This window comes from Anomaloglossus baeobatrachus, chromosome 11 (genome assembly GCF_048569485.1).
Source record: "Anomaloglossus baeobatrachus isolate aAnoBae1 chromosome 11, aAnoBae1.hap1, whole genome shotgun sequence".
In the NCBI taxonomy this organism is placed as follows: domain Eukaryota; kingdom Metazoa; phylum Chordata; class Amphibia; order Anura; family Aromobatidae; genus Anomaloglossus; species Anomaloglossus baeobatrachus.
The window spans coordinates 132,887,999-132,912,799 of record NC_134363.1 but is presented as its reverse complement, the minus strand read 5'-3'; the positions used below and the strand labels follow the sequence as shown (position 1 = coordinate 132,912,799).

Below are 24,801 nucleotides of genomic sequence, written 5' to 3'. Positions count from 1 at the left end.
TGCCTGTTGAACTACCGTGTTTCCCCGAAAATAAGCCAGGATCTTATATTATTTTTTGCTTCGAAAGATGCACTAGGGCTTATTTTCAGGGGATGTCTTATATTTTTCCATGAACAACAATCCACATTTATTCTTGAACAAAAAAAAAAAATCAATCAACATTTATTCATAATCAGTCGTCACATTCTGGAACATCAACATTTTCTGTTTCTCCTATTACTGGGTCAGGTGCATATTTTCTTATCTGATCTGCTATTCTCATGGTGCAGAACCAGTCCTATAGTGTTGGGTACATACCATATTTACAAAGGGTTAAATTACCTACTTAAACTTATTATTCTCTATCTACTGCTAAGTTTACCCCAAAAGAAAGCAGATACCCCCTAAATAAATCACACTTACCAGACCCCAAATATTCGAGTTTGCAATTGAATGGGCTCTCACATACAAATCTGCGTCACTGTCAGGTCCTCATGTGTTCTACAGCGGTTGGCTCCCCCTGGTGACTTGAAGCAGTATCACTAGCGTGGAGTGATACTGGTACCCAATCTGTCTGTGAGAGCTTCAGTGCAATGCAGCTGGAACAGCGAGGGGGACCTGGCAGTGATGGAGGGTGACCAGAAAAATGCCCACAGGAAAATTGCCCACAGGAAAATTGCCCACAGGAAAATTGCCCACACGGAAAATTGCCCACACGGAAAATTGCCCACACGGAAAATTGCCCACACGGAAAATTGCCCACACGGAAAATTGCCCACATGGAAAATTGCCCACACAGAAAATTGCCCACACAGAAAATTGCCAATTGCAGCATCAGAAAGTTTCAGATCTATGATATTTGAGGTGCAAGGTGAGGATGTTCACATGATATGTGAAAAATGTCCACAGAAAATTGCCAACAGATATGAATGCCCAGTAGGATTATGGACCATGTAAACCAGAATGGGAACATATATACCAGGAAGGGGGCATATATACCAGGATCGAGACAACGTGGACCATACATACCAGGATGAGGACCTTATATACCAGCATTGGGACATATATACCAGGATGAGAACATATTCACCAGGATGATAGGCATATATACCAGGAGGGGGAGGGGAGGCAGTTCATAAGTCTTGGTAGAAGTTAGAACGCTAAGGGCCCATACATGTGAAAAACATGTGTGAGTGGTGGGAGCAGGTCCCTATTTCACACTGGGGCCCATTGGACTCTAGTTACACCACTGCAAAAACACAGGGCCGCCACTAGGAATTTCAGGACCCCATACTGGCAAAATTTCTGGGCCCCCTTGAGACTCCGCATAGGTTGCACCCCAGCTCTGCCTCCACCCCTCAAACCTTCCACACTCCTGACGCCAGGCTTGGAAAAACGTGTGTGTGCATATATATATAATCTAATATATAAAACTGTATGTATCTATGTGTGTATGTCCGCTAAAGGAATCCGCACCGTCACATTTACAATCACAAAATTTTCCAGATGCCTCATGTGACTCAGGGACTGTCAGACTATGTTTTTATGAGAAAATTTAACCCCACGCTTTAGTTTTTCACCAAAAATCCTGCCTCCATTAAAGTCAACGGAGCTGGGAGCTACAGGTCATTAATAGGAACTGTGATTGGTTGCTATAGGAACAAAGGACATTCTTAGTATAAGAAGTTTATGTGAGAGATAATATGATATCGGAGGGGAGACGGAGAGAGAGACAGAGAGAGAAAGATAGAGACAGAGGGAGACAGAGAGAGACAGACAGTGAAAGAGACAAATAGAGAGAGGCAGACAGGGAGAGAGGCAGACAGGGAGAGAGACAGACAGGGAATAAGACAGACAGGGAGTGAGACAGACAGGGAGAGAGAAAGAGGCAGACAGGGAAAGAGGCAGACAGGGAAAGAGGCAGACACACAGGCAGAGACAGACAGGGAAAGAGACAGACAGAGAGGGAGACAGAGTGAGGCTGGGAGAGAGGGACAGTGGGGGAGAGAGAGACACACACACATACACATATGCTGTAGATACATAAGTACATACACACACACACACAAACACACAAATACACACGGCCAAAAGTGTTAGCACCCTTGAAGTTGTTCCAGAAAAAGAAGTGTTTCCCTAAAAAAATTACTTTACAGACATCACTGGGGGAAGGGGGGGGGGGCGCACAGACATCACTAGAGGGATACACAGACATCTAGGGGGGTACACAGACATCACTAGGTGAGGTACACAGACATCACTAGAGGGGCGCACAGACATCACTAGGGGGGTACACAGACATCCCTAGGTGAGCACAGACATCCCTAGGTGAGCACAGACATCCCTAGGTGGGCACGAATATCCCTACGGGGACACAGACATCACTAGGGGGCACAGATATCACTAGGGGGGGCATCAGACATCACTGGTTGGCACGGTCAGCAATTGCAGAGTACAGACATCACTAGCGGGGCAAACAACACTGGAGGTGGTACACAGCATTGGACGGAACACAACACTGGTGGTGATAAACCGCACTGGAGGGGGCTGCACAGACAGAGCACTGGGGGGCTGCACAGAGCACTGGGGGGCGGCACAGAGCCCTGGGGAGAGCAGCACAGAGCACTGGGGGGTGGCACAGAGCCCTGGGGAGAGCAGCACAGAGCACTGGGGGGTGGCACAGAGCACTGGGGGGATGGCACACAGCACTGGAGGGCGGCACACAGCACTGGGGGCGGCACACAGCACTGGGGGGCTGCAGACAGGACTGGTGGCTGCACACAGCATTGGGGGCTGCACACAGCACTAAGGGGCTGCACACAGCATTGGGAGGGCTGCACACAGCACTGGGAGCATGTACACAGCACTGGGGGCTTGCACACAGTGCTAGGGGGCTGCACACAGCACTGGAGGGGCTGCACACAGCATTGAGGGGGCTACATGCAGCACTAGAGGACTACACACAGCATTGGGGGGGCTGTACACAGCATTGGGGGGCTGACCTCACTGGAGAACAGGCACACAACAGAGGGGGGACTCCAGGCACACAGCTAAACCCGCTCACACAGTCCCAACCACATTTGTATGTAAGCACCGGAGCACTGCGGCCCCCAGGAATCTGCCCGGGGGGCACAGAAAAAGTCATTGCAGGCCCGTGGTTCCAACCCCTCAGCTAAAGCAAGGCAGGGGCGCCCCCGCCCCCCATCCCCGGCGGTGTTCAGCTCACCGAGCGCCTACCTTTCCCCGCCGGATGCCATGTCCTCGCCACCTCCGCGTTGCCCGCAGCACTGTGATGAGGCGCAGAGTGATGACCTCATCACATTGGGCTGCGGGATGACGCGCCGCCTCCCTGCTCTGCTCCATGCGCCTTGTTTCCGGCCTTGTTTTAGCAGTGTGTGTGTGTGCAGTGGCTGAAACAGCCGAGCCCCTTTGCAACGGCTGTGACTGGGCCCGGTGAAGAGGGGAGGCCTGGCCTGCCCAGGGCTTAACAAAGCTAAGTAATTACCCCTGGCCTGTCCAGGCCCCCTCTCTTCACCGGGCCCCCTACAGCAGTCACAGTAGTAATGCCCTGCAAAAACATATCATACATTTCCAGCACAAACACAAGGTCGTACAAGCGACAGAGTCTCACCTTTCTGCTGTGCCTTTGGGGATTTCAGGACCAACTATCTCTGCCAGCAGCACCCTGCTTTTGGTGGGCTCCCACTGAGATGATAATGTATTAGATGTGACCTGCAGTCCCATGTAACTCAACAGATAATACAGTGATACTTTTGTGAGTACAGATAGTAGTGATTGCTCCTCTGGATCACACTGCTGCTGGTTCTGCATGTGCTGCTGCTTTAGGCTGGTGGGAGGAGTAAGGCTACTTTCACACTTGCGTTCAGCGCAATCTGCCGCTATGGAGAATAGCGCAGTCTGTTAACGCACTGCGCTATTCTCCATAGACTTGTATTGACAACACACTGTAACGCAAGTGTCTGCGTTCCAACCGCTGGACGACGCTGCGTCGTTATTTTGACGCTGCGTCGAGCGGAGGAAACGCTACATGTAGCGTTTTTTGGGTCGTTAAAATAACTCACCTCTGTTGGAATCCGCCAAGGTGTCTAATGATTGCCTATGGTGGCGGATTCCGCCGCTATGCGCTAAGCGGCGGAATCCGCTGACGGATACCATCACGTTCTACTGAGCATGCTCAGCATGTCTAGCAGAATGATCAAAATCGTTTAAAATCACTCCTGGTCTCTCTCCCCCCTCTCACCTCCTCTCTCATACTCACCGATCACGGGTGCGACGCTGCACAGTTGTCAGAAAGCTACGGCGGCTTTTCCTCTTTTGAAAATTCCGGCCGCTCATTATTCCATCTAGTATTTACTGCTTCCCTCGCCCACCGGTGCCTATGATTGGTTGCAGTCAGACCCGCCCCCATTCTGAGTGACAGCTGTCTCACTGCAACCAATCACAGCCGCCGGTGGGAGGTCTATATCGTGCAGTACAATAAATAAATAAATAATTTAAAAAAACGGCATGCAGTTCCCCCTAATTTTGATACCAGCCAAGGTAAAGTCACACATCTGAAGAATGTAATCTCAGGATGGGGAGCCCCACGTTATGGGGAGCCCCCCAGCCTAACAATATAATCCAGCAGCCGCCCAGAATTGCCGCATACATTAGAGGGACTCTACCCGGCTCATCCCGAATTGCCCTGGTGCGGTGGCAAATCGAGGTAATAAGGAGTTAATGGCAGCAGCCCATAGCTGCCACTAAGTCCTAGGTTAATCATGGCAGGTGTCTATGAGACAACCACAATGATTAACGTGTAAGTGAAAGTAAATAAACACATACACCCGAAAAAATACTTTATTTGGAATAAAAGAATGAAAACCACCCTCTTTCACCACTTTTTTAATCCTCAAATACCCCTCCAGGTCCGGCGTAATCCACACGAGGTCCCGCGACGCATCCAGCTCTGCTACATGAAGCTGACAGGAGCGGCCGTAGAACACCGCCGCTCTCTGTCAGCTCCAGGCAGCAACTGAAGTGAGTCACGCTGTCAGCGGGGATGTCACTGAGGTAATGTGTGCGGTGATGAAGGGAGCGGTAGTGCCGGTGTGTATGCGGTGATGATGAGTGCGGTAGTGCCTGCGTGTGTGCAGTGATAATGATGAGTGCGGTAGTGCCTGCGTGTGTGTGGTGATGATGATGAGTGCGGTAGTGCCGGGGTGTGTGCAGTGATGATAGGTGCAGTAGTGCCAGGGTGTGTGCAGTGATGATAGGTGCGGTAGTGCCGGGGTGTGTGCGGTGATGGTAGGTGCGGTAGTGCCGGGGTGTGTGCAGTGATGATGATGAGTACGGTAGTGCCGGGGTGTGTGCAGTGATGATGATGAGTGCGGTAGTGCCGGAGTGTGTGCGGTGATGATAGGTGCGGTAGTGCCGGGGTGTGTGCGGTGATGATGATGAGTGCGGTAGTGCCGGGGTGTGTGCAGTGATGATGATGAGTGCGGTAGTGCCGGGGTGTGTGCGGTGATGATAGGTGCGGTAGTGCCTGGGTGTGTGCGGTGATGATGATGAGTGCGGTAGTGCCGGGGTGTGTGCAGTGATGATGGGGGGCTCTCTCTCTTGGCTTAATGCAACGTGTTATTTCACAGGAATCTGTTGCCTTTATATCACACTATTTACAACGCATCCGTGACATGCGTCACACAACGCATTGTGACGGATGCCGTTCAACGCAAGTATAAAGTATCCTAAGGCAGAATCAGTGAGATTAGAGCAGACTGTATCTATCTATCGCTGATAATGACAGACTGTTGCTACAAAACACAGATCTTCAGCATTTTTGCAGTTTTGCACTAGGTCAACTGTAAATCACAAGTTGATCACCTATTATGTGAACATCCTCACCTTGCACCTCAAATATCATAGATCTGAAACATTGTGATGCTGCAATTAGCAATTTACTATGTGGGCAATTTTCCATTTGGGCAATATTCCATGTGGGCAATTTTCCGTGTGGGCAATTTTCCGTGTGGGCAATTTTCCATGTGGGCAATTTTCTGTGTGGGCATTTTTCCTGTGGGCAATTTTACTGTGGGCATTTTTCCTGTGGGCAATTTTCCTGTGGGCATTTTTCAGGGAACCGTGATGGAGATCTCTAGGTGAGAGCCCAGCCACCGTCGCCACTCTCCAACTGTAATTGTTTAGGGTCTAGTGAGTGCAATTCTTTCTTTTTTTAGAGGGGGGGGGGGGGGGAGTCTGCTTCCTTTGATGAAGAGTCCTGCTATATTCTTTAACTGTTTTAGCTGCTTGGACACTTCCTTACGGAACCGTTCCTAGGGCTTATTTCTAGAGTACGGCTTATATTTTAGGCATACAAAAGACAAAAGACCCCAAATTCCTAGCAGGGCTTATTTTCGGGGTAGGTCTTATTATCTGGGAAACAGGGTATTGTCCATGGTAAACAAATAATCACATAAGAGAAACAGTAGTAAAGCAGGGTCACATGAGCACTGTGTGAAATTGATATGCAAGGGATGTCCAGAAGTAACAATATTATCATATAAGTAAAGACCCATTGGCCAACCTAGAGGACTACCCCACAAATGCCTCATGGATCATCCCATCTGATGACCTCATAGACCAGTCCATTTGATGACCCCACTGATCCGCCTACCGACGACACCCCAGACACACCCACGATGATGTTATAGACTTGCCCACGGTGATGCCCACCAATCAGCCCATGGACCAACCTATTCTTCAACCCACAGGCCAATGGGCACATCCAAACATGCCTACGGAGCTAACCACACTCCATACCCTAGTTTATATAAGACCAAGCCACTAATAAAGCTATCTCTATTTTGGACCACCTCTGATCGAGGAAAGATGAACATTCGACTGTGTGTCTGATGTAATTTTTGAAGCATGTACTTGATCTAATACCAATTAGAAATCAAGAGCAGGCAACACGTGAACCCTGATTAAGAGTTCACCCGAACAGTTTCAATGGATTTTGGATATTTTATAAATATTCACTCACTCACTTACATAAGGTTGTAGTAGTGCACCCTATAAGTAGTTTATGACAATGTTCACATCGGGATGTAATTTGTAAAATCTCCTCTACTTGCTACTGAAGCCGCTGTTGATTTTCATGTGTGCAAATTAAAATTCACAGCAGTTCCTTGCTGTGAACCTACCCCTAGAGAGTAAATGATATTAGTACCGCACATATACTATTCACTTGGCAATATACTGGCAAAATGATACTACAACATTTATCCAATACAAAAAAACAATTTTGAATGTGCACATGTACTAAGGCATATCTAAGTCAAATTAAATAGTGGTCATATACCACTATATTTCAATTCACAAATAATATCACTATATACACCCCTATATTGTGTTTTGTGAGTAGCTGGCCACAGACTAAAGACTATTGTACGTAGAGCGGACTTTTTACAGCACAGAGAGCCTATTACATCAATCTTATTGTATTTGATTTGCTCATCAGTTTAAGGTACACAATTTGAAGGGGGAAGAAGTTGTAACAGTGTATCTGTGCTGCCCCAGCAGCGGATCGAACCGCTCGGATCCAGGTGTAGTGTCCGTTCGTGGCTTGAGGGTCTCCGGACCCGGGGGCTTTGGGGCCACACTCTAAAGTAAAGGGGGATATTTAAAGAGGAATTATAGTTTGTGACGCCACCCGTGGTGTGCGGTAAATGGGAGTACCGCCGCTGCAGTTGGGAGTACCCGGGGTGATGGAGTGGGGCAGCAAGGTGTCGTTACCCTCCATGGGTAGGGGTATGCCCCAGGACTCTGGATCACTCATGTACTCACTCAGCCAGTAAGCAGACGCTGACAACCGGGTAAACCAAGTCTCCGGGTGCCGCTGCCATTCAAGGGGAGCTCGTCCGGGTCCCGTCCCCTGCAGTGCTGCCTGATGGTCCGTGACCTGCCTCCTGGCAAAAAGTTTAAATTCACCGTAGTGGCCCAGTAGTATGGAACTTGCCGGGCCCCGATCCCCACTATGGCTAAGTGTGGGAGCCTGCTCTCAGGGCTCACACTTGGGATTTTAGTGGGCTGCTTATATGGAAGGCCCTATCCCCCTTGTTGCACTAGTGCCCCGATTCTGGAGCTAGTGGGGACAGTCCATGAAGGCTCTGTTTTCTGCAGGTTAGTTGCCGGGTTGCCTGAAGCTTCTCCCCAACCTAGGGTCCGTGTACCCTGCCGTACCTTCAGTCACGGACCGGTGATAGGACCAGGCTGCTGACCGTTCTCTTTGACAGGTCCAGGCACCTTGCCTCAATCCCCTACGACCGGGGGTCCGACTCCTCTAGGTCCATACCACTGTCTGCAACCTAGACAGCTACTCTTGGGATCCACCGCTCCCTGCCTCCTCCACTTCGCTACTCCAGCATGCTACTCTCTCTTCTCTACTCTGACACTCCTCACCTCCACTCCATGACCCCTAGGTGGGCGACCCTATTCCGCTTAAGCTGCCCACTGGTGTGGCTGGTGGGTGTGGTGCAGGGTGTATCTAGGATTTGATTTGCTGTTGGAGGCAGCACTGTAAGATGGGGACCCAGAACCATGAGGGATTTGAATACTGCACTAAAGGGAAAGAGCATGCAGTACCCTGTGACGACCTGATAGTCCAGGAGCGTCACGTATCATCCTAAATGGCCTCCATGGACTTTACTGTAAATCAGGCCTGCAGTACAATTCATTGCTCTGCATCTCCTGGCGGCTTGTGAGTGTTTTGTGCCTCTCTGCAGGGGGCTTTTCTAATACACAATCCTGCAGACAGGGCCAGAAACTGAGCTTTTGGAACCTTCATTCCTTGAGCTTCATGTAAAAAATTTCTAAAGGGGTGGGTGTGATGAGTTCTTGTGCCCACCCAGGGGGCTGATCTCAGGAGAGGTACAACAATAAGCCACACGTTTGGTTAGTAAATGAGTTGGCACTGTGAGGTGGAGGGGCGAGGATCTGCTACTGCAGTCAGGTTCAGGTGCCCATGAATGGCCTATAGCGATTGGAGCTGTATACATGTGCTATAGTTGTGATATCCATCATATGGGGCAGCATAAGGACTATTGTTGCTGGCTGGAGCTAGATACACGCACTAAGGTTGTGATATCGACTGTCTGGAGGAGCATAAGGACTATTGTTGCTGGCTGGAGCTAGATACATGTACTACGGTTGTGATAGTCCTCATTTGGAGGAGCATAAGGACTATTGTTGCCAGCTGGAACTGGATATACGTGCTACGGTCATGATATTCCTCGTCTGGAGGAGCATAAAGACTGTTGCTGCTGGCTGGAGCTATATACACGTACTACGGTCGTGATATTCCTCATTTGGAGGAGCATAAGGACTATTGTTGCTGGCTGGAGCTAGATACACGTACTACGGTCGTGATATTCCTCATTTGGAGGAGCATAAGGACTATTGTTGCTGGCTGGAGCTATATACACGTACTACGGTCGTGATATTCCTCATTTGGAGGAGCATAAGGACTATTGTTGCTGGCTGGAGCTAGATACACGTACTACGGTCGTGATATTCCTCATTTGGAGGAGCATAAGGACTATTGTTGCTGGCTGGAGCTAGATACACGTACTACGGTCGTGATATTCCTCATTTGGAGGAGCATAAGGACTATTGTTGCTGGCTGGAGCTATATACACATACTACGGTCGTGATATTCCTCATTTGGAGGAGCATAAGGACTATTGTTGCTGGCTGGACCTTTATGCATGCGCCAAGGTCATGATGTCCATTATGTGGAGGAGCATAAGTACTGTTGCTGCTGGCTGGAGCTGGTTACGCGTGCTACGGTCATGGTATCTGTTGTCTGGAGGAGCATAGGGTGTGACTACTGACAATAAAGGTTGGGAGACAGCAGGTATAACCTGGACCCTGTTTGGGAACTCGTGGACTGGTGACATCTCATTTTGGTCACTTACCTGGAGTGTCGGCGGGGTCACGTCGTAAGTGACGCACATCTGGCATTGTAAGGTACATTGTAGTGTGTGACAGCTACGTGCGATTGCGAATGAACGGTAAAACGTTCATCGCACGCACATCGTTCATTCCTCATGAATTGAATGTCAGATTGTTCATCGTACCCGGGGTAGCGCACATCGCAGTGTGTGACACCCCGGGAACGATGAACAGATCTTACCTGCGTCCTGTGGCTCCCGGCTGGTAATGCAGAAGGAAGGAGGTGGGCGGGATGTTTACGTCCCGCTCATCTCCGCCCCTCCGCTTCTATTGGCCGGCTGCCACGTGATGTCAATGTGACGCCGAACGTCCCTCCCACTCCAGGAAGTGGACATTCGCCGCCCACATCGAGATTGTATGGACGGATAAGTACGTGTGACGGGGGTTAATCGTTTGTGCGGCACATTCAACAAATTGAACGTGCTGCACATACGATGGGGGCGTTGCAAATCGCATACGATATCCTATGCGAAATTGCAACATGTAAAGCAGGCTTTAGTGATTAATACAACCCACAATCCTCAGATGTGTTGTTTTTTTTTTCTTCATGGATTGTTTTCCTTTGGGGTCTCCTAGTACCTCCAGAGTAATCAACAAAAACATTCTTGGTGAACATTATTTTCTTATAAAGAGTATGTACATGACAAGTTCTTACCCCGGATTCACTGTTGCAGTGGCGAGTGCTTATGATGGCGCCAGCTTCCTCGATCATCTTCAGAATGGTTCCTCCGTGCACATTCCCTGCAATGTTTGCGTCATCTGGACGCATGATCCTATCAAGAAAGAAGAAAAAACAAAAAACACTTAAAATTATTCACATGGGCTCTTCACGCAAGGTTGGGTCCATTTAGCACTAATCCAGCACAGCAAACAGGAACACGTGGTTCCTATGAGATTCTAAGGCGACTTGGCGTAGAAGTGGACGCCATGGCATTAACTGTATGGAAAATCATATATTAAGAGAATGAAGAGCTCCTTCTACGCAGAAGCCACTTCTCAGTTTTTAAATTGTATTTCCCATTAAGAAATTGGGATCACTTCATGAGATACAACAAGTATAATTACAGGGGGTCTGACCGACGATACCCCCATATTAAAGAGGCTTCAAATTTTCTCTGGACATTCTCAGTACATTTTCCCATAAACAAATTTGTTCAACTTTCTAATATGGCTAATTTTGCAATTTCTCACAATTGTAAGACCTCTGCTTGCTGTCAGTGAATGGGACATTTTTATTTATTTTTGCTGGAGGCTAAGAGCCTAGACATACATCACACTTCTCTTAGACTAAAAGTATCCATCCAGTCTGCAATCTTCTGTGAACCCAGACCAATACATTGTACCTGCGCTGATACATTGCACCAAACAATCAGTACAGATGAGAGATTTGCGCTGCTGATGAATTTACTATTCAAAAGACTGTGTGAACAGACACCTATAACAAAGTCTCCTCCGAGAAGTCTCAGGTCCCTTGTAGGATGGTCCTCTTTATTGCACAGATATTGAAAAATAAAAACAAACTATTTAAAAGGAAATTGCAGAATTGTTCTTTATACATATTGCTTAATATTTAATCTTAAAAGAGGACATATCGCTAAGACAAATTTGGGCACCTCTTGGTCATATTTTATTCCCATTGTTCTCCCAAGTATAGTGTTTTTTGCTTTTCTTAGTTAAAAGAAAAAGGTTTTGGTACCGTGTTAGCCAGTTGAAAAATTGATTGCTCTCAGTGAGAGAAACAAAATTAAAATTTTGTAGTTGTGATACCTTTATATATATATATATATATATATATATATATATATATATATATATATATATATATATTTTAGTTAGCCATTAAAAGGTATCACAACTACAAAATTAATTTTAATTTTGTTTCTCTCACTGAGAGCAATCAATAATTGTTTTTCTTAAATCCGCCATACGGTTCCAGAAATATGGGCCTTATTAAGTGCACATTAGTGCTACTTGTACACTTGGTTTTCAGCAGCTGCTCCCCCTAGTGTTTAAAAGTGGAACATGTCAAACTTTAAATAAAAAAAATTCAATATTTTGCTGCATTAAAAACAAATGATATTTAAAAAAGACATTAAAACATTAATAATTTGTATTTTTCCAGTTATAAAAAAAATAAATAAAATTTAAGAGAACCTGTTATCTACTCACCTGCGGGGCAGTCCGATACAGTCCGGTCCGATGGGCATCACTGTTCTCGGATACGGCGCCTCCTCTACCCTTGAGATCACCGTCCTCCTTACTTTGTGTGGATGACGCATCCAACGTCATCCACACAGACCGGCACTGCGCTCCTGCGCATGCGCACTTTGCTTTGCCCGAGCAAAGTACTGTAGTGCACAGACGTGGGCGTTCTTTGATCTTTCCTGGTATACATTATAGAGTGCATTGCAAAGTAAAAGTGCCCGTGCGCAGGAGTGCAATTGTGGTCTGTGTGGATGACATAAGACACGTCATCCACACGAAGCAAGGAGGACGGTAATTGCAAGTGTAGAAAAGGTGCCGAACCTGAGAACCGCAAAGATAGAGGAGGCGCCGAACCCGAGAACAGCAAAGATAGAGGAGGTGCCGAACCCGAGAACAGCAAAGATAGAGGAGGTGCCGAACCAGACAACAGCAACGCCGATTGGACCGGACAGTATCGGTCTGTCCTGCAGGTGAGTAGGTGACAGGTTCCCTTTAACAAAGGGTGTGGCCACATGTTAATTATGCAGAGCAGCCCAAAACCACGCCCCAGAGGATCTTTTTCAAAACAAGCATTAGCTCTAAATAAAAAGCCCGTATCTCTGAAACTGTATTGTGGATTAAAAAAAAATTAAATAAAAAAAAAAATAAAAACAAAGATCCTTTATTTACCTAATATTATTGAAAAACTTGGAAGGTAATTAGATTTAAACTTTTAGATCTCTTTTAAATTGGTTGTCCGGGCCTATAGCATTGATGGATTATTGTTAGCATAGGTTATCAATATCTGATCGATGGAGATGGAACACTCGTCACCCCCAATAATCAGCTGTTCACGATGCAGGCGGTGAGTAGAAGATCTCAGGTGCAGAGCCGTAGAGCACAGCTCCATCAACTGCAAAGTGGCCGTGGCTGAGCACTGCCTCCTATTGTTTCAAAAAGGAGGTGGATGTGCTGTATGTGGCCCCTTTAGGCTATGTGTCCACGGTAGAATGTACCTGCGGATTTTTCTGCATGAAAATCCGCGACTTTCGCGGCAAATCCGCACCTCATTTTTGCCGCGGATTTGCCGCGGATTTACCGCGAATTTGCCGCGGATTTTTTATTTTTTTTCCCCATTCTATACCCAAAATCCGCACCAAAATCCGCAACAATAATTGACATGCTGCAGATTTTTCCGGATCAAAATCCGCGGCAAATCCGCCGCGGAAAAATCCGCAGCATGGACACAGGATTTCCAAAATGCCATTGAAATGGCTTGGAAGTGCCGCTGCTGCAGATTTTCGGAAAATCCGCGGTAAATCCGCGGCAAATCCGCGGCAAAATCCGCGGTAAATCCGCAGAGTGGGCACATAGCCTAAAATATTTTTTTTACATTTCTATAAGTGGTTACTAACTATCTTATTTTTTTTTTTTGTAGTGACAAATTAAAGGGTTGTCTCATGCTTATTCTTCAGGAGTGCACAGCACCTCTCCCTCCCAGGGACTGTGCGCTAATGAAAACTTACAGTTTGTCCTGGTGACATGGCTGGCATGGACTGCTGTCAGTAGAGACAGTTTAGCCTTTGTAGCATTGCACAAATTATGGAGCACTGAAGCAGGGATTCAGTCAGCTTCAAAGCAGCGTTTACAAGCTGTATATAAAACAGCTTGCAAGCAGGAGTGTAACGACTGCAGTCACAGAGATTACAACCAAGCCATTGCAGCAGGGGGGTCTGCTGACCCCAGTCCCTACATCAGGTGGATGTACGTTCAGCTGCAGTGTATTGCGGTGCAGAAACCCATCAGGTCCCTGCACCGCAATACACACTGCCAGTCAGAGGCCAGCAGCTGACTTCAGCATGCAAGTCACTGGGGGTAGACGACAGTAATGTCATGCACCATGGCGCACACCCTGTCGTAACGTGCCGGCTCCTGCCCAGGCTGTATAAGAAAATGCCATGCAGCAGAGGAAGGTGAGTAGAATTTTTTTTTAATGCGCTAAAGTACAGCAGCAATAGAAGAAGCTGTGGAAAAATAAAGCGCAATAGGGTCTTACCCTTGTATGTAGGGGTATAGGATGGGGGAGCAATACTACTCACCAAATGTGGTTGTGAGAGTCACAACCACTGTAATCGCATGTAAAATTTGACCACGGCAGCAGCAACCAAAAACGGCAGATAACAGAGAGAGGTAGAAACCGGGTTCTTCAAAGCTGCGCCAATGATCACCAGCCAAAGGATCAGATCAATGAAGCTTTATTATTGCATCGGTCTACGCGTTTCAGGAGCCCTGCTCCCTTCCTCAGGACCATCAGATACAAGCATACATCAAATTTGATTTGATGTATGCTTGTATCTGATGGTCCTGAGGAAGGGAGCAGGGCTCCTGAAACGCGTAGACCGATGCAATAATAAAGCTTCATTGATCTGATCCTTTGGCTGGTGATCATTGGCGCGGCTTTAAAGAACCTGGTTTCTACCTCTCTCTGTAAAGTACAGCAGCAGAAAGAGGAAACATAACAGGAAGGTGCACAGGATGAGGGACATGCAGCAGTTGGAATAAGTATTGAATATGTCACCAATTTTCTAATTAAATATATTTTGAAAAAAGCTATTGACGTGAATTTCTCCCCAGATGTCAGTAAAAACCTATCCAATCCACATAGACAAAAAAAAAATCAAACCATAGATGTCCATAGATTGTTATGTGTAATAAATGACACAGGAGAAAAAGTAATGAACACATGACTTTCTGTGTTTTCTTGCATCTCTCTTTCTTTATGACACAATCTGAACTCTATCAGTATTTAGAACCCAATCCTGCCACTTAATGAAAATATTAGCTGGTTCAACCGATGGCTTATAAAAAGGTGTCTGATTACCAAGGTTCCACACAAGAAACATCTCATGATGGGTAAAACCAGTGATCTGCCTCAAGAACTTCGCAACCTTATTGTTGCAAAACATAATGATGGCTTTGTCTACAGAAGAATGTCTAAACTACTGACGGTTCCAGTGAGCAATGCTGGAGCCATAATCTAGGCGTGGAAAGAACATCATTTCACCTTTAACCGGCCATAACCAGGTGCTCCCCAATAGATGTCAGTCAGAGGAGTGAAAATAATTATCAGAAGAGTTGTCCAAGAGCCAAGGACCATCTGTACAGAGCTACAGAAAGGCCTGAAATCAGAAGATACAATTGTTTCAAAAAGAATAAAAAGTAATGCACCCTCCATGGCCTGTATGCATGCTCAACACACAAGACTCCAATGCTGAACAAAAAGCATGTTCACTGGGAGCATATAGTCTGGTCAGATGAGCCCAAAATTGAACTTTTTGGATGTCATAATGCACTCTGTTTGGAGAACAAAAGGCAAATCACCCCCAAAACACCATACCAACAGTGAAGTTTGGTGGTGGAACATCATTGTGTGGGGCTGCTTTTCAGCATACGGCAACAAACTTAATGTGGTTAAAGGAAAGATGAATGGACAAATGTACTGAGACATTCTTGATAAAAATCTGCTGCCATCTACCAGGATGATGAAGACGATATGAGAGTGGAAATTTCAGCAAGACAATGATGCCAAACACACAGCCAAGGAAACTCTCTATTGGTTTCTGAGAGAATGGCTGAGCCTTTCACTGGAGCTGAATGCAATAGAAAATTTATGGAAGGAACTAAAGCTCAGAGTTCAAAGAAGGAGCCCACGGATCTGCAGAATGTGAAGAGTGTTAGTGTGGAAGAATGGGCCAAAATCGCACCTGAGCATTGCAGGCGACTAGTTTCTCCATACAGGAGGCGTCTTGAAGATTCATTGATTTATCACCAACAAAGGCTTTTGATTCAAATATATAATAAATTTCAGTAAGCGTATTCAATACTTTTTCCGGGTGTCATTTCTCCTTATTACACATCACTAAATCTATGGACATCTATGGTATGATTTCTTTGCCTGTTTAAATTGGATGAGCTGTTACCTCTGTTGGGGTCTGACAGCTGACACACCACCGATCATTGTTATCAGGTCTGCTAGCAGCCGCATGTAAACATAACAGTTGATCAGTGAGGGATCCGGTCAGCGAATCTGTCACCGTATTTCACAATACAACAGCCCACCCATACACATTAGCCTAATGTTGGCCGAAGCCGCCGATATTGATCATCTGACAGTCTAATGTGTATGGGCGCCCCCTGCTAGATGATGATCTGGAGAAATAAGGATACGGCATGACCAAATTCAACCAGCCAATCCCTTTGCTCTCTCAGATAAGCCGCCACCAGACATGGCTGTTAGTGGCGCTCTGATACAGAACACATTAGCGCTCGGCAGAGCAAGCGATCCTATATATGAGACAGGAAGGAAAGACAGCTGCAGCCCAAACCATTGTTCATCCACCAGCTAGATAGTAATGTACCGCCCCACGCTCGGCGGCATTCGAGCCGCTCAGGTCCGGACTCACCGGATGGTGGCTCGAGCGTCTCCGGACCCAGGGGCCCCGTGGTTCACTTCGATCTGAAAGGGGACTGGCGCTTTAAGGGGACGTAGGTCTACGACCGGAGCCATGTTTGAGTTTGTGACGCCACCCACGGGTTGTGCTGAAGGTGGACACCACCAGTGCGGTTACTGGGCACCCGGGGAAGATGTTGCGCAACAAGATGTTAACCCCTCCGTGGGTAGGAATGGTGGCCCCGGGACCCGTTGGGTTCTGTGTGATGGGCAGTGCAGGGAGGTGCGCGGCTGGAGGGCACTGTTGAACTCACGATTAGTAACACACACAAGTCTTTGGTAAACCAAGATGATGGTGGTCGGTGCCCGCAGCCGGCTGCATCTGGTCCCCCACCCGGTTGATGGTCTCTGCCTTTCTTCTGCACCGTGTTGTGTATCGGTGGGCTGGCTGCGCTTCAGCGTCAGGAGCCCGCTCCACGGCCTTGTGGATGTCGGGAGAGCCTTTTGCCCGCAGACGCTGGCCCGTGGGATCTCTCTGCCTGTGCGGTGGCTTTCTATCCTCCTCGTTAGGCTGTTGTCTTCAGTTGGGACTTTGGGTGGGAAAGGACCTATAGTCCTAGCCTCAATCAGTTAATTAGCTAGTCCCCAGTAGCTTCTGGACCTAGCTTCAAGGTCTGAGTACCTTGGAGCACCTTTGTGCTCCAGTTTCCAGTCGGTTCCCCGGGTCGGTACCGGCGGACCACTACCCTGTCCCGGTCCACCACGGTTCCACCGAGCCGTCTTTCCGGCTCCTGCAGGCTGAGGCCACCATATGCCTCCTAGCCAAAGGTGACCGGGCTCCAACCCCGACACCTGTCAGACTGCTGCAGACCCAGGTACTTCAAAACTAGACTACTGTGTTTTCCTGCCTCATGACATGTGAACTCCTCGGTGGGCGTGTCCAACCGCCTGGGCATGCCCCCCTGGTGTGTTCATCAAGCCCTGAGGGAGGTGACCAGGGTTTTAATGGTTGGCTGCTGACACCTAGTTAGGGGACAGCTGTTGTGCGGGGCTCTAACTGTGACTACCTGGCTAGTCCAGGGCGTCACACTAAGTTCTAAACATTGTTACATAAATCTTAGACCAGATGAAGCAGGTGTACTTAGATTGAAAATCCATGTTTGAATAGCTGTATAATCCTTTTTTGAATGTTTTGTTGACGAATGTTAAAACATGCATGTTATCCGCATTTTAACTGGAGGATCATCCAGCCATTCTGACATAAATTTTCAATGTAAGTACACTAGTCTTGTCAGGTCTAAGAGATCTATTAGATAAAGGTATGCAATTTGTATTGCACAAGGAATAGAGGAAAAAAACAGCACCTACTCTGGAGATCCAAAAAAAAACCTTCTTTATTGCAAAAACCATGCATATAAAAACAGAGTACAATATTAAAAGTAGACCACATTAATGGGAACCTGTCACCACTTTTTTGGCCTATAAGCTGCGGCCACCACCATCGGGCTCTTATATACAGCATTCTAACATGCTGTATATAAGAGCCCAGGCCGGGGATATAACATAAAAAACACTTTATAATACTTACCTAACAGTCGCGCTGTGGGCCTTATGGGCGTCTCAGTTGTCCGGTACCGCCTCTTTCGGCCATCTTCATCCTCTCTCTGAAGCCTGTGTGCATGACGCATCCTACATCATACACACTCGCCGGTGCTGCGCATGCGCACTACAATACTTTGATCTGCCCTGCTTAGGACCGGAATGCTGGCGAGTGTGGATGACATCGGACCCTTCATGCACCGTGGCTAGAGAAGAAGGAGCACAAAGATGGCCAAAAGAGGCGGCGCCGGCAGCGGACAACGGAGACGCTATAAGGCCCACTGCGCGACCGTTAGGTGAGTATTATAAAGTGTTTTTTATGTTATACCCCCGGCCTGGGCTCTATATACATGTTAGAATGCTATATATAAGCCCGGTGGTGGTGGCCGCAACTTATAGGCAAAAAAGTGGTGACAGGTTCCCTTTAATATTGCACTATGTTTTTATATGCATGGTTTTTGCAATAAAGAAGGTTTTTTTTGGATCTCCTGAGCAGGTGCTGGTGTTTTCCTCTATTCCTTGTGCATGCTTTTCGGCAGGATCCGGCCTGTCTTGGAAAAGGGCATCTAATCTTTTCACCACATGAATTGCAAGGTCTAGGTGAGCTGTTGGATTTTTTTTTTCCTTTATGCAATTTGTATTGTGAAATCTGGTGAAATATTGTCTTAAAGGGAACCAACCAGCAGGATTTTTATATATAAAGAAAAGCTAGTGCTGAATGTAAGCCTACATTTTGTTCTGAGATTGGATGTTTTATGTCACAAATATGTGCAAGTAAAGTTCCAGCAATGCACTGTTATTTGATTGACAGGTGCAACAGGAAGGGAATATGTGGGTCGGGTCTTGCTATCTATTCCTGCCCCTGCCTGCACAGAATTAACGTCTGACGGCAACTGAGGGAGGAAGGCCAGACAGGCAGACAGAGGCGGGGATAGATAGCAAAACTGACATATTCCCTTCCTGTTGCAGCTGTCAATCAAACAGCCGTGCATTGCTGGAACTTTACTTGCACATATTTCTGAAATAAAACCTCCAATCTCAGAACAAAAACTATGCTTATATTCAGCATCCTAGCACCAGTATAGCATTGGCTTTACTTTATATATGAAAATGCTGCTGGCTGGTTCCCTTTAAAGGACAAAGTCAATTTAAATGCGTTGCGGAATCAAGTGTAATAAATAATACTGTTAGGCCATGTGCATACAGTGCGTTTTTGATGCAGTTGTGTCACAAACTGCATGCCTATCCTTATGCCAGCAAAGTGAATGAGAATTCTGAATTTTTGTGCACATTGCTTATTTTTTTCCTTGCCGATTTGGTGCAGAAAATAATCCGCAGCGTGTCAATTGTTTGTGCGTTTTTTCCGGCGTTTTTCAGCCCTTCCACCCATTGACTCCAGATGTGACCATAGCTTTACAAGCAGCCCGGGTGTAATTCTTCCTCTTTCCTGTGGGGGCGCTGCAAGGAAATGTGATCGGTGGGGGGTCCTCACTATGTAATCAGGCTTTATAAAAGGGAATACAAAAAGCTACAAATTTCTTATTAACCCATACCTTCCCAACTAGTATAGAACTACAACTCCCAGCATCCTCATCCTATATACTACGCAAAATAAAAAGACAAGAAAGCCTGCGAGGCTGCGCACACTACCTTGTGAGGACATCGTCCATCTAGACAGGAAGCTGGCAGGGTGGTGAGGCCACATGCAGGCAGCCAGCACAGGGGATGAATGACGGCTCCTGATCGCTGGGAATATGTATGTACCTGTGATGTCAGCGTGACGCCACAGACCGGTAACCACATGTGCAGGATATGAATGGCGAGGGGCGCACCCTGTGAATCAGGGTTACACTGCAGCCAATCGCAGCACACCCACTGTTACCATGGCAACTTAGTAGCCACATTTTCAGTGCGGCAGATGGAGACGGCTTCCTGTATTTTTTTTTTTTTGTTGTACAAGAATAGAAACCGCATTAGCATGAATGTGCTATTTTGTATCATGTCATTATTATTAGAATACGTCTGGATTATTTATAAGTATACTGTATCCTCTGCAATAAAGGGGTTCCCCCCCCCCCCCCGGGATCAGCAAAAGGGTACGGCCCCATTCATCATCTGCATTCACTTATCTGTTTTGTGCCATTTGTTCATATTTTTGCACCAAATCCTTGAAAATGGTGCGACCAGTTAAAGGGAACCTGTCAGATCCAATATGCACCCAGATCCACGAGCAATTCTGGATGTATATTGCTAATCCCTGCCTAACTGTCCCTGTATACACTAGCATAGATAAAGAGATCTATAGAAAAAGGATTTCTAATGATCCTTTATGATATGCTAATGAGCGCAGGGACTAGTCGCAAGAGTGTTAAGGGGGCTTTACACGCTACGATATCGTTAATGTTTTGTCGTCGGGTCAAGTTGTTAGTGACGCACATCGGGCGTCATTAACGATATCGCAGCGTGTGACACTGACCAGCGATCTTAAGCGACCTCAAAAATGGTGAAAATCGTTTACCATGGAGAGGTCGTCCCAAACTCAAAAATCGGTAAGGGTTGTTTATCCAGGTGGTTCATCGCTCATGCGGCAGCACACATCACTATGTGTGACACCGCAGGAGCGAGGAACGTCTCCTTACCTGCCGCCGGCCACAATGAGGAAGGAAGGAGGTGGGTGGGATGTTACGTCCTGCTCATCTCCGCCCCTCCGCTTTGATTGGCCGGCCGCTTAGTGACGTTGCGGTGACGTCGCTGTGATGCCAAACGTCCCTCCCCCTTGAAGGAGGGATTGTTCAGCAGTCACAGCGACACCGCCGACCAGGTAAGTGCGTGTGACGCTGCCGTAGCGATAATGTTCACTACGGCAGCGATCACAAACAATCTCATGCGCGACGGGGGCGGGTACTTACACACTCGCTATCGCTACAAATTGCCAGCGATATCGCTACCGTGTAAAGCCCCCTTTAGTTCCTGCACTCATTCCACCACAGGTGTGTGCTAACATGCTATTCAATGCCCAGTGTCATCAGCGGTGATGTGCGCACCTGTGTCCACTGTCACCGCTTCAGAATACCAGGTTTAGGGTCATTGCACATGATCAGAAGTCCCAGAACTTCCGGCCATGCACACTAGACCTCTCTAGACTAGACACCTGCCTTCATTGTGCGCATAATCGGATGTGTCAAGGACTTCCAATCAGCGGTGACAGCAGATACAGGTACGCATGTCCAGTGTCAGACTGGCTACCGGAGGAATCTCCAGTAATAACAGGCCTGACCGCGGTTACGTGCACTGAACTCTTGAGCTCTCACCTAAGCTCCGAAGTGCAGCCTAGACTGAACCATGAGCGCCGAGTGATTGATTCTCCATCGATTGCGGTTCAGTTTATGACAGCTTCAAACAGGCCGGGCTGAACTCTGGAGCTGTCACCTGAACTCCAAAGATCAGCGCGGTCTGTCTGCAGCTGTCATGAACTGAACCGCAAACTCTGGAGAATCAATCACTTGGCGCTCGCGGTTCAGTCCTGCAAACCCTGAGTTCAGTCCAGGCTGCATTCCAGAACTTAGGTGAGAGCTCCTGAGTTCAGTGCAGGTAACCGCGGCCAGGCCTGGTATTACTGGAGGTTCCTCCGGTAGCTAGTCTGACGTGGCGCTTGTTACCGCTGATGACACTGGGCAATGGGCATTGAATAGCATGTTAGCACACCCCTGTGGTCATGCTTGTATGCTAACAGGGCAGAATGACAGCAGAAACTAACGCCCAGGAGACTAGTCCCCGCACTCATTAGCATATCATAAAGGATTTTTACAAATACTTTTTCTAAAGATCTCTTTATCTATGCTACTAGATGCAGGGATTCGCAATATGCACCCAGAAGTGCTCGTAGGTGTATATTGCACCTAACAGGTTCCCTTTAACGAATTGTGCGCAAAATGAAAAAAATGCTCCTAATTTTTTTCCAATTTTTCTTTTCTTTTTTAGCGCAAAAGTCACCTGTTCCACAAAACCACAAAAATGTACTAAATAGACAAAATAGATGTTAAAAGAACAATGGGGAAAAAATTAAAACCAAAACTAGGTGAAAAAGAAAAACAAAACAAAACAGAAAAATGACACCAATGCAATAATGAATGCGGTTTGAAGTGTTTATTTTTGTTTGTTTTTCGTCACAGACCAGGCTACACTTTTGTGCATCGGCTATTTAAGGTATTATAGCTCAAAAATTTTTAAAAACCCATAAAGAAAAAAAATCTAATTATTTTATTGATCACATAAAAATCAATATTAGAAATGTTCTCTATTCAAACATAACTATTAGGGCTCGTGCGCACGCTGTGTAATATAATGCATTTACACTGTGTATTGCACTGCAGTGTAAATGCTTGCGTCCTGCGTCCCCTGCACAGTCTATGTAGATTATGCATGAGACGTGCGCACGTTGCTTTTATGAACGCAGCGATTTGGATGCTAAAATTTTGACCCAAATTCGTGCGTTCATAAAAGCAGCATGTCAATTATTCCGTGCGCTTTGGATGCAGCTCCCGCTCTGTCTATGGCGGGGGCAGCAGCCAGAGCGCATGAAATCGGCTTTTTTGAACAAAAAAACTGCGTTCATTCCGCAGTCTTTCTGCAGCGATTTGATGCGCACATGTGCTGTCAAATCGCTGCAGAAGATTATACAGTTACATGCGCATGAGTCCTTTTATATATTACAAAGAACTCTATGTAAAACACAATAATTAAAGCCCCTCACCAGCATGTATTTTTTTTTATATTATTATTATTATTTCCTCACTGCAATGGTGCTATAAATGTAAGTCCCCCCCCTTGCCCCTGGTTTTATACTCACTTGCTGCCGTGTTCACCAGCTATCGCTACCACTCTGGTTGGTCTTGGCATTTGTTACCCTCCGGCTACACCAGTGTTTCATGGAGCGGCCGGAGGTCACAACTCCATACAAGTCTATGAGAGCCTCATTCTGGCACACAACTCAATACAAGTCTATGAGAGACTCGTTCTGGCTCGCAACTCATTACAAGTCTATGAGGGCTTCGTTCTGGCTCACAACTCAATACAAGTCTATGAAGGCACTGTTCTGGCTCACAGCACAATACAAGTCTATGAGAGCCTCGTTCTGGCTCACAACTCAACACAAGTTTATGAGAACCTCTTTCTAGGTCACAACTCAATACAAGTCTATGAGAGCCTCGTTCTGGGTCCCAACTCAACACAAGTTTATAAGAACCTCGTTCTGGGTCACAACTCAATACAAGTCTATGAGAGCCTCGTTCTCGCTGACAACTCATTACGAGTATATGAAGGCTTCGTTCTGGCTCACAACTCAATACAAGTCTATGAGGCCTCGTTCTGGCTCTCATAGACTTCTACTGGGCGCTTGTAATGTAACTTCTGACTTTTCGTCAGTCAGAAGTTACTGACACAAGATGGCGCTGTGAGACTGAAGTGACATAAAAAAAAAAGTTGAAGCAGCCAGTAAGTATAAGGCAGGGGGCTTAGATTTAAAGCGCCACTCCCGCACTGTAAAAAAAAAAAAAAAAAAAAAAACACCCCAGCTGGAGTGGAGCTTTTTTATGCCCTCCTGATCTGCTGCCGGCTCTCATATTCCCTTACATCACCATCGGACCCTCCTGCTTTGCTGCCGGCTACAGGCAAGATTTGACATGTCAGGAAAGGATAGACTCTCTGTCAGTCAGTGATTAACCGTTTAGTTGCAGCTAACTGATGCTTGTTATGAAATGTGATTATTGTCAGACTCATACATTGCTTGGGATCTATCTCGTAAAACTTTAACCCCTTAAATGGGTTTATTAATAAAAGTAATGTATCACCCATACTAAGGATTGGTGATAACGTGATTTTGGGGGTCCTAGTGCTGGATCCACACTAATCAGCAGAAAGGAAAGCTTTTACCCAGTTAGTGACAGTGCACACACATGCTTGATCTTTGCTCCATTCATCCCTATGGTGCTTCTGAGTGCCCCGCTTGCCTTTTTTTGAGGAGCCCCATACAGAATGGAGCGATGGTTGAGCATGTGCACAGCCGTCCATTCTAACTAGGAGAAAAGTGCCCCGCTCTGCCGATCGGTGCGGGTCCCGGCAGTCAGATGGCTAGGGGGGTTTTTTTTAGCCAAGTTTCACTCTGGGACTGGAACTTATATGAGCCCAACCTCATTATATTCTCCATGGATTGGGAATTCCATTGTATGGTGCCTGTCAGTGTAAAACTGTCAGTCGTTCTATGGCGCTTGGCCACAGGCAAGATCTAATGGGAACCCTAAGATGACATCCACCAAGGCCATTGTTATATCCTTGGCTGAGATAGCAACCCACAATTGTAATAAGGGTCAATAAGGTGACAGAGGGAGTCGCAGTCATTAAAGGGTTTTATCCTAACTGTAGGAAGCCAGCTGTCAATCAATATCATTTTGGCAGTGACGTCCCTTTGACAGAGAAGACCTGAAGAAGAGCTGCTCAAACAAAGCAGCAGAATACTCTGTAGGTGCTGTTGTGACGCCCTGGACTATCCAGGTCGTCCCAGGTAGTCACACACAACACCA

General features: G+C 46.8%; 1 protein-coding gene across 7 annotated transcripts in view; it reads right to left on the bottom strand.

Moving 5' to 3' along the window:
- ACOT7 (acyl-CoA thioesterase 7) overlaps positions 1-24,801 on the bottom strand; it is a 342,748-nt gene that overhangs the window by 229,311 nt on the left and 88,636 nt on the right. For 6 of the 7 annotated variants that reach the window (XM_075328840.1, XM_075328837.1, XM_075328835.1 and 3 more), the window contains one exon: positions 10,646-10,763. In XM_075328840.1, coding sequence (XP_075184955.1) covers positions 10,646-10,759 — 114 coding nt within the window. In that variant the 5' untranslated portion in view covers positions 10,760-10,763. Of the gene's footprint in view, positions 1-10,645; positions 10,764-19,873; positions 19,980-24,801 lie in introns of those variants that run through there. The other variant, XM_075328839.1, reaches the window with a different exon arrangement.